General features: G+C 51.9%; 1 protein-coding gene across 28 annotated transcripts in view; it reads right to left on the bottom strand.

Annotated features, from left to right (window-relative positions):
- Nucleotides 1-12646, bottom strand: part of GSN (gelsolin) — a 77258-nt gene that overhangs the window by 14628 nt on the left and 49984 nt on the right. For all 28 annotated transcript variants that reach the window (NM_001444457.1, XM_085008463.1, XM_085008648.1 and 25 more), the window contains 5 exon segments: nt 392-481; nt 1925-2074; nt 3878-4039; nt 10540-10694; nt 11379-11583. In NM_001444457.1, coding sequence (NP_001431386.1) covers nt 392-481; nt 1925-2074; nt 3878-4039; nt 10540-10694; nt 11379-11574 — 753 coding nt within the window. In that variant the 5' untranslated portion in view covers nt 11575-11583.

The following is a 12646-nucleotide window of genomic DNA, read 5'->3' as shown; positions in this document are numbered from 1 at the left end:
CAGGAAACGGACTGCATAGTTGGCGAAAAGATATTCAACCCCATCAGTTAAAAAAAAAAAGGAGATAAAAAATAAAAGTGGGGCGGGCTCATCGTGGCGCAGCAGAAACGAATCCAACTAGGAACCCTGAGGTTCCCCACAGATGAGCGTGACTCAGATGGGTCTGCGGTTGCTCACACGCTCTCATTCCTGGGGCAGGAAGGCAAAGGCAGTAGATGGGCATCCTCTGGAAATGTGAGCACCGCACCCCCTTCCCCTTCAAATCTCCCCCACCCCAGCCCTGCACCGCTTTCTTTGCTCAAGGCCCCGCAGCAGCAGAGCTCAGGAAGATTAGACCTCCTGCCTTCCTGTCCTGACCCCAGTCCCAGGGGGCCGAGCGGCTGAGGCTTACCTTGTAGAGCTTGGCCAGCTTGCGGTTGGCCGCGTCCTCCTTCACTGTGTCCTCAGTACCTTCGGGCAGAGTTGGCTTGGGGCCCAGCACCTGCAGCAGGTGGAGAGATAGAGAGAAGAAAGGGTGGTCGTGAGCTCCCAGCGGCCTCCTCCTCCAGGGAGGGGCCTGGGCTCCTGAGAGAGCTCCCTCCCCAGGCAGGCAAGGACCACACGGGCATCCACGGTGACCTTCCACTCAGGGCAGGGCCCCCTCAGGAGATGTCCTGCATCTCTCGACATGCCCCTTGTGAGCGGAGCTCAACCAGGGCTGCCTGTCAAGTCCTTCCCTCCCTGTCCCCTGTCCCCAGGAGCTCTGTGAGAACCCCTTGCTCCTCTGCCTCCAGGACAGTCCTTCAGATACTTACTCTACCACTTCCTCGGAGCCATCGAAGAATAACTACAGCTCTGAACACCTTTCCCCGCATGCCTTTAACAGACCTCATTTCATCGTCACACCCATGCCAAGAAGCACATATTACCATTCTCATTTCACAGGAAAGGAATCAGAAGTCCAGAGATGGAGTCTCTTGTCCACAGAGCTATGAGGTGCTTAGGTCAACGTCTGAACCCGTATCCCTGTGACTTTAGAGCCTATTTTCACACCTCCATTCTGAGCTACCTCTAACCTCAATGGCCCCCGCTACTGCCCCTCCTGCCCAGGCCTCTCCCCATAACAGTCGCCTTCTACTTTTCCTAAAAACCAGAACTCAAGGCCCCCAGACCAGCAGGAGCCAAGTGACATGGAGCACAGCTCACAGTCTCCTCCTTTTCCTGGCGAACTTCGCCTCTATTGATATATCCCTCAAAGTACAAAGGCTGGCAATGCCATCATGCTATACACTACTAGGAAATGGGGGGGAGGTGGTTTCCCATCGTGGCTCAGCAGTAATGAACCTGACTAGTATCCATGAAGACTCGTGTTTGATCCCTGGCCTTGCTCAGTGGGTTAAGGATCCAGTGTTGCCGTGAGCTGTGGTGTAGGTCACAGATGCAGCTTGGATCCCGTGTTGCTGTGGCTCCGGTGTAGGCTGGCAGCTACAGCTCCAATTTGATCCCCAGCCTGGGAACTTTCATATGTCGCAGGTGTAGCCCTAAAAAGACCAAAAAAAAAAAAGCCCAAACAAATAAAATAAAAAACAAAACCCTACTAGGAAATGGGCTATAAACTACCAGTAACAGTGAGAAGAGGAAAGAGGGGATTGGACTCCATTTTCTCTTTCTGACCCGGCTCCAGCACCAGGCTGGCCCTCAGAAGATGCCAAGACCCTTCTACTCAGCTCCTCTGGCGGACCTGGTCCTCCCCGTGAGAAAGTGAGGTCCTGGGATGCCAGCCCCGCCTCTCAGAGGAGTCTGGGAGTTGTCCTGGAAGATGTTCTTCTGGCTTGGCAGAAAAACAAATTCACCTCGAAACTGCCTACTGGGTGGAGGAGAGACCTGAGCATTCTGTCCCCAGGCTCTGCCCCCCACTGCACTCCTGGGATGTGGCTATGGGTACCTGGAGCATCCCGGCAGGCTCGGCATCCTCCTCAGACACGTGCACATGGGCCCGGCCACTCCGCTCATTGTCCCGGATGCCCTTAGACACCTGGGTGGCCTTTAGCCTCTCATACCGATTGCTGTTGGAGCCACACCACTGGTAGATGTCCTGTAAGACAGGGACCCCACGTAAGGCAATGCACCCAGCTTCATGCAAGTCCTACCCAGTGATATAACAAGGAGGAGACTGTGGGGGTGTGTAAGCTCACTTTGGTCTCTGTTTGCCCGGATGAGGGCCAGTGGAGCACACTCGCCCACATCCAAGCACAAGGGGTGTGGTCTGTGTACACTGGGGTATGTGAGTGTATGGCTTGGGTTCTATGTTTTATCAAAGGTACAGCTACACATGGAATGTGACTATAAATGTTTGCCTGCTGATGGGAGCAGAGATTGGCATAACCACTTTGGGAAACTATTTGGCTATACTTCTGAAGCTCACTAGCCCCATATCCGAGGACCCAGCAACCTCTCCTAGGAATATACTCAACAGAAGGGGATTCACACATCCACCAATGGGCCTGTGCAAGAACATTCAGAGTGGCACCACTTGGAACAGCCCCAAACTGTCCCAAGTGCCCATCAATAAGGGAATGAATAGGAGTTCCCGTTGTGGCTCATCGGATTAAGAGCCAGACACAGGGTCCGTGAGGATACAGGTTCAATCCCTGGCCTCACTCAAGGGGTTAATGATCCGGCCTTGCTGAAAGCTGTGGCATAGGTGGAAGATGAGGCTCAGATCTGGCACGGCTGTGGCCACAGTGTAGGCTGGCAGTTGCAGCTCCCATTCAACCCCTAACCCAGAACTTTCATCTGCCACAGGTGCATCCATAAACAGAAAAAAACAAACAAACAAGAGAACAAATAAATAAACTGTAGCATATCCACCCAATCAAACCTTATATTGCAAGGAGAATGAACAATCTATAGCTAAAAGCAACAATGTGTATGGATCTCAGAAAGAGAATACAGGAGTTCCCTGGTGGCCCTGTGGGTTAAGGAGCCAGCATTGGCATGACTGTGGCTCAGGTCACTGGCTGCTATGGTGTGAGTTCAGTGGGTTCCTGCCCCAGGAATTTTTGCATGCCATGAGTACAGCCAAAAAAAAGAAAAGAAAAAGAAAGAGAATGCTGAGCAAAAAGTCAGACATTACAAGGAATGATGCCATGTACATGGAGCTCAGAAACAAGTGGAACTACGCTGTGCTGTTGGTTGGGAGAGTGCAGGATGATGGTTACCCTTGGGGATGAAGGGACTAGAAGAGGACATGTAGGGCCTTTTGGGGGCTGGTGACGTTCTGTTTCTTGATCTGGGTGTTCCTCCCACACATGTGTTCATGCTGTGAATCCATAAAGCTGTACACGCTTCTGTGTGTCCGTTACATGCTGATAAGAAGCTTACACTAAGTGTGCACCTCTGTTTGCATGTAGAGATGGAGGTGGGGGTATGGTCTTTTGTGGGTACAATTACACGTGCATTTGGGGAAAATGTGTACAAAGCATCACATCTGAAAGGTGGGCCTGGGTAAGTGTATCCCACACACACTGCCACATACAAGTGTGCATGTGCAACTACAGGTATGACACACATAGGTGGGTCCTTAAACAACACGCCCACGTCTCCACATGCAGGCATTCATTGTGGTGCCATGTCCATGCCTGCTGGGCGAGGGCTTATAGTATGCAGTGCCAGGGTGTGTGTGCCCATAAGTGCCACGTCCGAGTCTACACGCCAGGCACGTCCACACCCGAGTCTCTGCAGGTGCGTCTGTCTCATGCACAGGGGCTGCTGTCCCCGTGACTTGCCCTGCTGTGTCTTTGCATTTGTCCATGTGGATGTGTCCACTTCCAGGAGTCAGGCCCGGCTAGGCCTGGAGGACTCAGAGGCCCTGGGGAAAGGGCAGGGCAGGACTCACGTTGCCCAGGTCCAGGATGAAGCAGTCGCCACGGTTGAAGCTCTCCCAGGACACAGGCACCTCGGTGGCGCGGACCACACGCCGCCCTTTGACCTGGAAGAGTCTCTGCACCGCCACTTCGTTGGGTACCACGTGCTTGAATCCTGATGCCACGCCTCCTTTCTGTTGGTCAAGGAGACAGCGTTAGTCTGGGGAACAGGCCTGGGGAAGCAGGGACGGGGGAAAGGATAGGGATGAAGTTTAGGAAATTCTGGCTTGGGCACCAGTGGCCTTCCAGCAGATTCCCTCCCCATTGCACCTTGCTGTCACCCCTTTGAATCTCATACTCTACTAACAAAGATCCTTGGGCTCCCTTTCCTGGATCAAAAAGCTGTAAACATTCTGTTTTCAAAACCTGCCTTTCCCAAGGGATATGCTAAAGAACTCTAATCAGGAGTTCCCGTCGTGGCTCAGCAGAAACGAATCTGGCTAGTATCCATGAGGATGCAGGTTTGATCCCTGGCCTCGCTCAGTGGGTTAAGGATCTGGCATTGCTGTGAGCTATGGTGTAGGTCACAGGTGCAGCTTGGATCTGTTGTTGCTGTGGCTGTGGCGTAGGCCTGCGGCTACAGCCTACAGCTACAGCTCCGATTCAACTCCTAGCCTGGGAACCTCCATATGCCATGGGTTGTGGCCCTAAAAAGACAGGAAAAAAAGAACTCTAATCTGCCAAGATATACTGCAAGGAAAGAGTTCCATGATCAAATAAGCACAAGGAATGCTCCTTCCTTGCCCCCTGACCACACGCAAAGCACATCCACACGATAAAAGCTCTGGGAAGCCCTTTGGTGATTGAAGCTGCCTTTTCTTTACATAGAACTTCCCTACTTTACTGAATCCAGAACTGCTTTTCTCCTTCACATCTTGCCTGCAATCTGCTTGCAGTGTTCTGCAAAACCCACTTTGAGAAGCCCTCGTCCAATGCTTTCCCATCCTTCAAGGCTCTCTAGGAGGACTGCTCCAGCCGAAACCATCCTCTGCCCTCCTCGACGGTGCTGCAGCAAGTCCCACTCAGCTGTGCCTTCAGAGGCAGCTGCAGGTAAGCGACAGAGCACCAACCTCAGGTTCAAGTCCCTGTCCTGGCACTACAGTGCTGGGTGACTTTGGGTAAGTCTCTTTCCCTCTCTGAGCCTCACGCCTCTCCCTTCTGCAATGGTGACATAAGCTTCTGCAGTGCCACCCCCTGTAGTGGGCACCAAGTCCCAGGGAATCTCAGGAAGGCTTCCTTGCAGGGGTCAAAACTGTCCTTGGTTCAGCAAAAGGCCAAGTAAAGTGGGCTGGGCTTCCTCATGAGCAGTCCCCAGCCCCAGTGCTCAGGGATCCCAGGCCCCAGGCCTCAGGGACATCAAATCAGAGCTGAGAAGGTCCTTACAGAGCTCCTCATTTTACTCATGAGTAAAATGAAGCCCAGAGATGTGAAGTGACCTACTCAACGGCACTCAGCAAGCGTGTGGCAAAGCTAAGGAGTAAAACCTTGCCTCTTGTTCACGATCTGGCACACACCACCCTGGCAGCTAAGACCAGACGTGTCTCCCTGGCCACTAAAGCCAGAAATGTGGCCATCTCCTCCAGGCCTCTGGCTGCTGTCTCACTTTGCAGAGTGAAGCCAAGTCTGACTGGCTGCACTGAGCCCATGAGGGGCAGGGACAAAGGGAGAGAGGATAACCGGGTTCCCCTTATGTCTACACACAACAGTGAGCCATACAGAAGTGATTGTGAAATGATAATGCCTGCTGGGCTGGCATTTTGCATGTGTCATCTATGAGGGGGGTGTCATTATCCCCATCTTATGAGGATGAGGAAAGCAGATCCCAGAAGTGAAGAGACTGGCCCAAGATCTCAAAGCTAGTAAATGGTGGAGTTAGAATTCAAACTCAGGTGTGACTAAGTCTGTAAGGCCCACTTTCCCCCCCCCCAACATCAGGTGTTCTTAGAGTGAACATTACTAGGGTCACCCAGGAAGGGAGGCAGGAATAATCAATCCACTGTTCAGAGCAAGCTTGATCAAGTAAAAAATGTGGTGGTGTGGTTTTCCCTCCTGTTGTGAGCTGAGCGCCCCCTGGTGTCCTTTCTAGGTACCAGCATGAGGCTTTCAAGAGCATCCCCTTGGGCTCAGCAGGGTGGCCAAGGTATTCACAGAGCCTTTCTTTCCACCTGCCTTCAGGGGCCCTCCTGCTGGGGAGCAGTAAGGAAGGGCAGCTGGGGAAGATGCAATACCCTGTACTCACTTGGTAATGACTGCAGAGGCTTCCTCGTACTAAGCCCCATGCTTTGTGGCACCTGCTTTGTGGATATGCAATGTGGTCCCCACAAGACCCTGAGTTAGTGACTCCCTTTACCCCACTTCTCAGGCAAGGAAACTGAGGTCAGACCCCATGCCCAGGGTCCTAGCGAACTGGGGGAATATTTACCCTGAAGTTTGCCCTTCCAGGGACCAGCCTCCCACAAGTCTGCTAGCCCAGGAACTCCTGAGAGTCTGTGGGCAGCACTGAGCCTGGGACCTCATTCAACTAGAGATAAAGAGACAGTGGATCTGAAAAGTTTTTCCAAAAGATACTAGACAGACACACAGACCATTTCCATGGATTCCTCAGAGAGGAGGAAACGGGGGAAAGAGGGAAGAGAAAAATCTTTAAAACTTTTTTTATACATCTCTAGAATATTTTACTTGTTCAAGTGTACATTTATTCTTGGGGATTTTTGTTTGGTTTTGTTTTGTTTTGTTTTTTGTTTTGGGGGGGGGTTGTGTTCTTTTTAGGGCCATACCCACAGCATATGGCAGTTCCCAGGCTAGGGGTCTAATCGGAGCTACAGCTGCCGGCCCACACCACAGACACAGCAATGCGGGATCCCAGCCAAGTCTACGACCTATACTACAGCTCACAGCAACGCCAGATCCTTAACCCACTGAGTGAGGCCAGGGATCGAATCTGCGTCCTCACGGATACTAGTCAGATTAATTTCTGCTGAGCCACGATGGGAACTTCACAAGCATTTATTCTTTATTGAAAAATAGAGGGAGCTCCTGTTGTGGCTCAGCCATAATGAACCTGACTAGCATCCATGAGGATGTGGGTTTGATCCCTGGTCTTGCTCAGTGGGTTAAAGGTCTGGTATTGCCATCAGCTGTGTCGTAGGTCACAGATGCAGCTCGGATCCCACGTTGCTGTGGCTGTGGTATAGGCTGGCAGCTGTAGCTCTGATTTGACCCCTAGCCTGTGAACTTCCATATGCTGCACAATCAGTCCTAAGAGCAAAAAGAAAAAAAAAAAAATATAGAAACTTTCTTTTAAAAAAGGAAAAAGATTGTTCAATGTCATAAATCTCAGTTCCAACAAATTCTTTTCTGTGAATTTATAAATTAAAAAAATACTTGATTTCTAGTGAATGTGGACAGGCATTTCCTGATTAACTCCTCTAATCTTACTGATCTAGGAAATTAGACTTGGAGAGATTAGTTAACAAAAATGAAAGTAAGCTCTTAGGAGACGTTTGCAGATCGCCAAGTACAAGCATAGGACTTTTTTGAAAGTTTTACAATTTTTCACTCTTTTTACTATAACATTTAAGACTGATGTTGCTTTCTATGGTTTAATCATCAAGTGGGCAGAGATTGGCATCAAATTATTTGAACAAAATTTAATAGGATAAATTGACAGATCACTGTCAATCAACTATAATAATTTTTTTTAATTTAATAGGATATTATTTTAAAAGTCACTTTCAAAATTAAAGTGATGATATATATATGTGTGTTCTCTATATATGAATAATACATATTTATATGTTCATATATAGAGAAAAATTATGTACCATTTGGTGTATATCTCCCAGAGTAGAATCATGGGGACTTCCACTTTCTAAAAGCTCTATTTCTATGTTTGACATTTTACTATAAGCTTGTATTACACTTGTAGTTAGAAGAAGGAGAAAAGCTATAAAAATCTACAATTTAAAATATGTTAAGCTGTTTCCAAAACAGAGAAAAACCTATTGATGGGGGCTGGTCCTCGCCACCTGCTAAACTCAGGGTTCCTTAGCTAAGAAATGGGATGGAGAATAGGAAGGGGCTCAGTGATTCTGCGGGTTTCCCATTGTGTTCCTTGAGGCCAGGGGACTGCGCAGCTCAGACTCTGCTTAAACAAAGGGTTTCAAATAACCCAGCCCCAAGGGGTCTCTAGGGTTCTGTCTGGGAATCAGGAGGAAGGAGAGAAGGGATCAATGGCTCTGAACAATGCAGTGACTTTTAAGGCTTTGGGCGTCCCAGCTCAGGACAGGCCAGTCCCAATGGTAGCTCTTTCTAGCAGCTCTCATCCCTTCTCTGCCCCTTCTCACACCCCGAGGACAGAATTAGCTCTGAGGAGCAGGCTTTCACAGAAACAAGTCTTGCATAACAGGCTCTGCTCCTTGGAGATCTATAATTGATGAGGGCGCCAGGCCAGGAACCTTGGGGCTGGGCCTGCCAAGTGCGGGGGCAGCTGGAGGACTTGCGGAGAAGGTGGAAAACAGGACTAGCCTTGGATCTCACATTCCCACCAAAAGCCAAGGCCTTTCAGGACTGAAGTCCCAAAGGCAGGCCTGGGTTGGGAACCCACCCCTTGAAGCCTTCCTCGGAGTCCAGTCCAAGAACATCTCGGAAGAACCACCAGAGGGTGGAGGTCCTAACGATGCAGATTCCTAGGTTCCATCTGAGCTGAGATCAGAGACCAGGGAGTCTTCAAATGTCTACTGAACCAGCTCTGTACTGAGCCCTTCACGCCTGGGTCTAAATTTCCAGCTCTGTCACTTATCAGCTGTATAAGCTGCTTAGCTTGTCCACAAGTTGCTGTCGTCCACACAGCAGCAGTGAACAGGCACTATTGTTTTTGTTTTTCTTTTTTTTTAGGGCCGCACCTATGGCATATGGAGGTTCCCAGGCTAGGGGTCAGGCTAGGGGTCAAATAAGAGCTACAGCTGCTGGCCTACGCCACAGCCACAGCAACGCAAGATCCGAGCCATGTCTGCAACCTACAGGACACAGCTCACGGCAACTTGAGATCCTTAACCCACTGAACGAGGCCAGGGATTGAACCCGCAACCTCATGGTTCCTAGTTGGATTCGGTTCTGCTGCACCACGAGAACTCCAAACAGGTGCTATTGTTACAGGGGCTTGATAAATGTTTGTTGAATGAATGACAAATGGGGAATGTGTGAGTGGACCCACCCAGAGGCACACAGCAGTGAAAGGGGTAGCCTTGGGATCCGAACCAATCTCTGCCTCCTGATCAAGTACTCTTTCCACTTTCAGCTCTAGGGGTTGAAAACATTCCTGGTCACTCTCCCAGTCCGGGGCCTGGGTCTCAGGCTTTTCACCTCTCCTGCTGGTACCAAGGCCCCAGAAGAGGCTATGGGAAGAAGGTAGAGTTGGATGGACCGCAGGAGGTGCTGTGGGCATGGATGAGGTGGCCAACAGGGGGCGCTTGGAGGCTCCAGGGAATCCCGCCCAGCTCCACCAAGCCCAGGGCTGAGGCCCTGTTCCCAGGACACACCCTTCCTCTGCTATCTCAGTCTCTCGAGAACTTTCCCATCATCTAATCTCCAGTGTGTCAGCTGAGCAGGCAGGGTCACCACTCTGTTAACACAGAGGACCCAGAGACCCAGAGATGGACAATGACTTCTCTAAGGTCACACAGCACATCAGCAGGATAGACTGGGCTTGATCCCTATCCTAGACTCCTGCTCACGAGAGGCAGGTTGATGTAGTGGGAAAAAGCTGGGAGTCAGGAGATCTGGGTTCTAGTCCTGGCTGTGGGACTGACTTGCTAGGTGACCCTGGGTCAGTTGCTTAACCTCTCTGTGCCTCAGTTTCCCAGTGTCCCCACCCTCCCTTAAAATAAGAGATCTGAACCCTAACATTAAGGCCATCAAAGCTTGTGATCCCCTCCCTATCCTGACCAAAGATAAGCCCGGCTTTGCAAAGTTACAGCTTTCCCAGAACCCTTCCAAGGTACCAAGCCCTGTGCAAAGCGTTTCCCAGCTAAGCCTTCACTAAATCCTCTCCCCAGGCCTGAAGGGCGGGTACAACTGGCTCTCCTATAACTGAAGGCAAAAGGGAGGTTCAGACAGGCCAAGTCTGCCAGAAGTCACATAGCATATGAAGTCACAGGCTCTTGGGGGGTCTCAGCTTGGCTTTGCTCAACCCCACCTGGCTGGAGGCTGGGGCTCAGACTTCAGAGGTCAAGTTCAAGGGAGATTCTAATGAATTCTAATGTTAGGTCAAATACCTAACATAGGCCCCTCTCTTGGCAGGGCCTAAGAACTAAAGGCTACAGGCTCAAGCCTCAGGCAAGCAAAGTTTCCACCAATGGCCCACCCCTTACCAATTGGGGCTAGAAAGACCACCCTGTGATGTGATGGGGAATTTTCTTCTCTCAATTTAGTAAGAAACCAGAGGCTCAGAGAGGGAGCGTGATTTGTCCAAGGTCACACAGCTAGGAAGTGCCTAGGATTCAAACCCAGGGCTGGCCAACTGCAAAGGCTGAACTCTGACCTGTCTGCCCACGTTACCGCACAAGACTGAAAGATGGAGAGACCTGAGTGAACTCTGCCATTGGTGCATCTGTCCCTGCTGCCTGGCACTCACCTTGTACTTGAGACCAGATTTGAAGTAGCCAAGGAAGGTGGCTGACTCGAAGCCCTGGACCTCGCGGTGCTGCACGGCCCGACCGTTCAGGTAGTCATCCAGCTGCACGGTGAAGATGGCAGCTGCCCCGCTCTCATCCTGGCTGCATTCATTGCCTGGGGGACATCAGAGCAGCATGAGCCTGGCTTCTGAACGTGGTCCCAGCCTCCTATGGAGGAGGAGCCTGGAGCCCCCAGCACTGCCCTGTGATGCTGCCTCCCACGAACCTCAGTTAACACATCTGTATAATGGGGGAGGTGCAGGGCCTCCACGGTCTCTAAAAGTCCTCCCAGCTCTGAGATGCTCCCTAGCACCCACCCTGAGCCCTCTTGAGCATGAAGTCAGGCCAGGGAGCATCAGGAAACCAAAGCACAGTGAGGGGGAAGGACTTGGTCACACAGCAGAGCTGTGGCAAAACTCCAGGCCCCCAAGTCTGAAGGGCAAGCTGGGTTGAGGCTGGAGCTGGGGGGGGGGGGGGGTCCAGGGTCCCCAAGGCATCCCCAGTTCTGAGCGCCATAATTTAACCCTCACAACAGTCCTATGAGGTGGTCTGGTGCGATCATCATGTCCACTTCACAGAGACACTGGATATTTTGCCAAAGGGCAGAGCTGAAGTCTGAACTTGGGCAGGTGGCTCTAGAGTCTTGGGAACACATAACCAAGGGCCTGGCACACACTTGATGCTCAACAGTCCCGTAATTCTCATGGGCGCTTCCTGGAGACCATGACTCAAAGGTCTGTGCTCTGCAGCAGAGGGGCTGGGGTGGAGGTGGAGGGACTGGGGTGGGGGCCAGCCTCACCCAGCCAGTAGTGGAGGTCATACTGCAGGTTCCCGTTCCTCAGCTGCACCGTCTTCAGGATGACATAGGCATCGCCTGTGAAGAAGTCTCCGTAAAGGTTGGGGGGCACAGGAACCAGGTCGAACTTCTCCACACGCCAGATCTGCAGTCCGGGCTCCTTCCCTGCCTTGAGGAACTCGGGGTGTTCCACCACCATGGTGCTGGGCTGAAAGAGACCGGGCAGAGCCTGAGCAAGGGCAGGGGCCTTGGCGAGGAGTGACCCCGGGGCACGAGGGAGGGTGGTTTCCAGCACCAAGAGCATCTCACTTGAGCCTAACTCTCCCCACCCCGGAGGCAAGTCTACCCTCTTCTACGCCCCCTGCCTGGATGAGCGAGCAAACAGGGCAGAGCTTAGGCTCCAAGCCCTGTCCGTGGCCAACGTATGTCTCTCCTATTCGGCTCTCTGGCGATGGGGGAAGAGAAGGCTCTCCCTCCTTTCTCCCTTCCTTTCTTAGTGCCAATTAGATGTGACAGCTGAGGCATGGAGAGGTGAAGTGACTCTGCCAGGGGCCCCCAGTTAAGAAATGACGTAGCAGGAATTGCCCCCAGGTTCCAAGAGTGCAAACTCTGGGACCATGGGGAGACCCCTCCAAAGGCAGCGGTAAATCTGGGAGTCCCCAGCGGCTCAGCTTGTTCCCCTCCAGCATCTTCGGTGGCTCTTAGCACTAGAAGGGTCCTCAGAGAGCTTGGTATCCAACACCACCCTGCAGATGGGGAAATCGAGGCCCCAGGAGGGGAAGGGACTGGCCCAAGGTCACACAGCCTGTCTGGTTTTGCTCTCTGGAAGTGAGATTTCCCATGCCCCACTCATGTCCCCATCACACCTCCAAGAAGGGCAGAGATGACTGAACCCAAGTGGCCTCCTGCGCTGTCTGCCTCCTCCCTCCTGCCCCCCCCCAACCCCACCCCCCAAATTCCAATTCTTGGAAAAGGTGAGAGGACACAGCAGCGGCGGGGAGGGAGGAGGGGTTCTGCAGGAGCCTGTTGGAGAAGAGACAGTCAAGGCTGAGGGAGGGGAAAGGCCATCAGACATGCACTGGGGCTAGAGATGGAACAGAGCGGGATTGGTTAGCTTGGGGTCAGAGGGTGGAAGTCAGCAGGCGCAGGTCACCTCAGGCCGGATCTGGTGGAAGAAGTAAAAAAAAAAAAGAAAGAAAGAAACAGATGGGAGAACTCAGGCAGAGGGGTGGAGAACACGAAGGGGCCACAAAAGGGAGGAGAAACCAGAC

Source organism: Sus scrofa, chromosome 1 (assembly GCF_054392235.1).
Source record: "Sus scrofa isolate SSC_HxYL_T2T_F1_AM1 chromosome 1, Sscrofa_HxYL_maternal_Yorkshire_Landrace_v2.0, whole genome shotgun sequence".
NCBI classification, from domain to species: domain Eukaryota; kingdom Metazoa; phylum Chordata; class Mammalia; order Artiodactyla; family Suidae; genus Sus; species Sus scrofa.
This window is presented reverse-complemented; position numbering and strand designations above follow the sequence as displayed.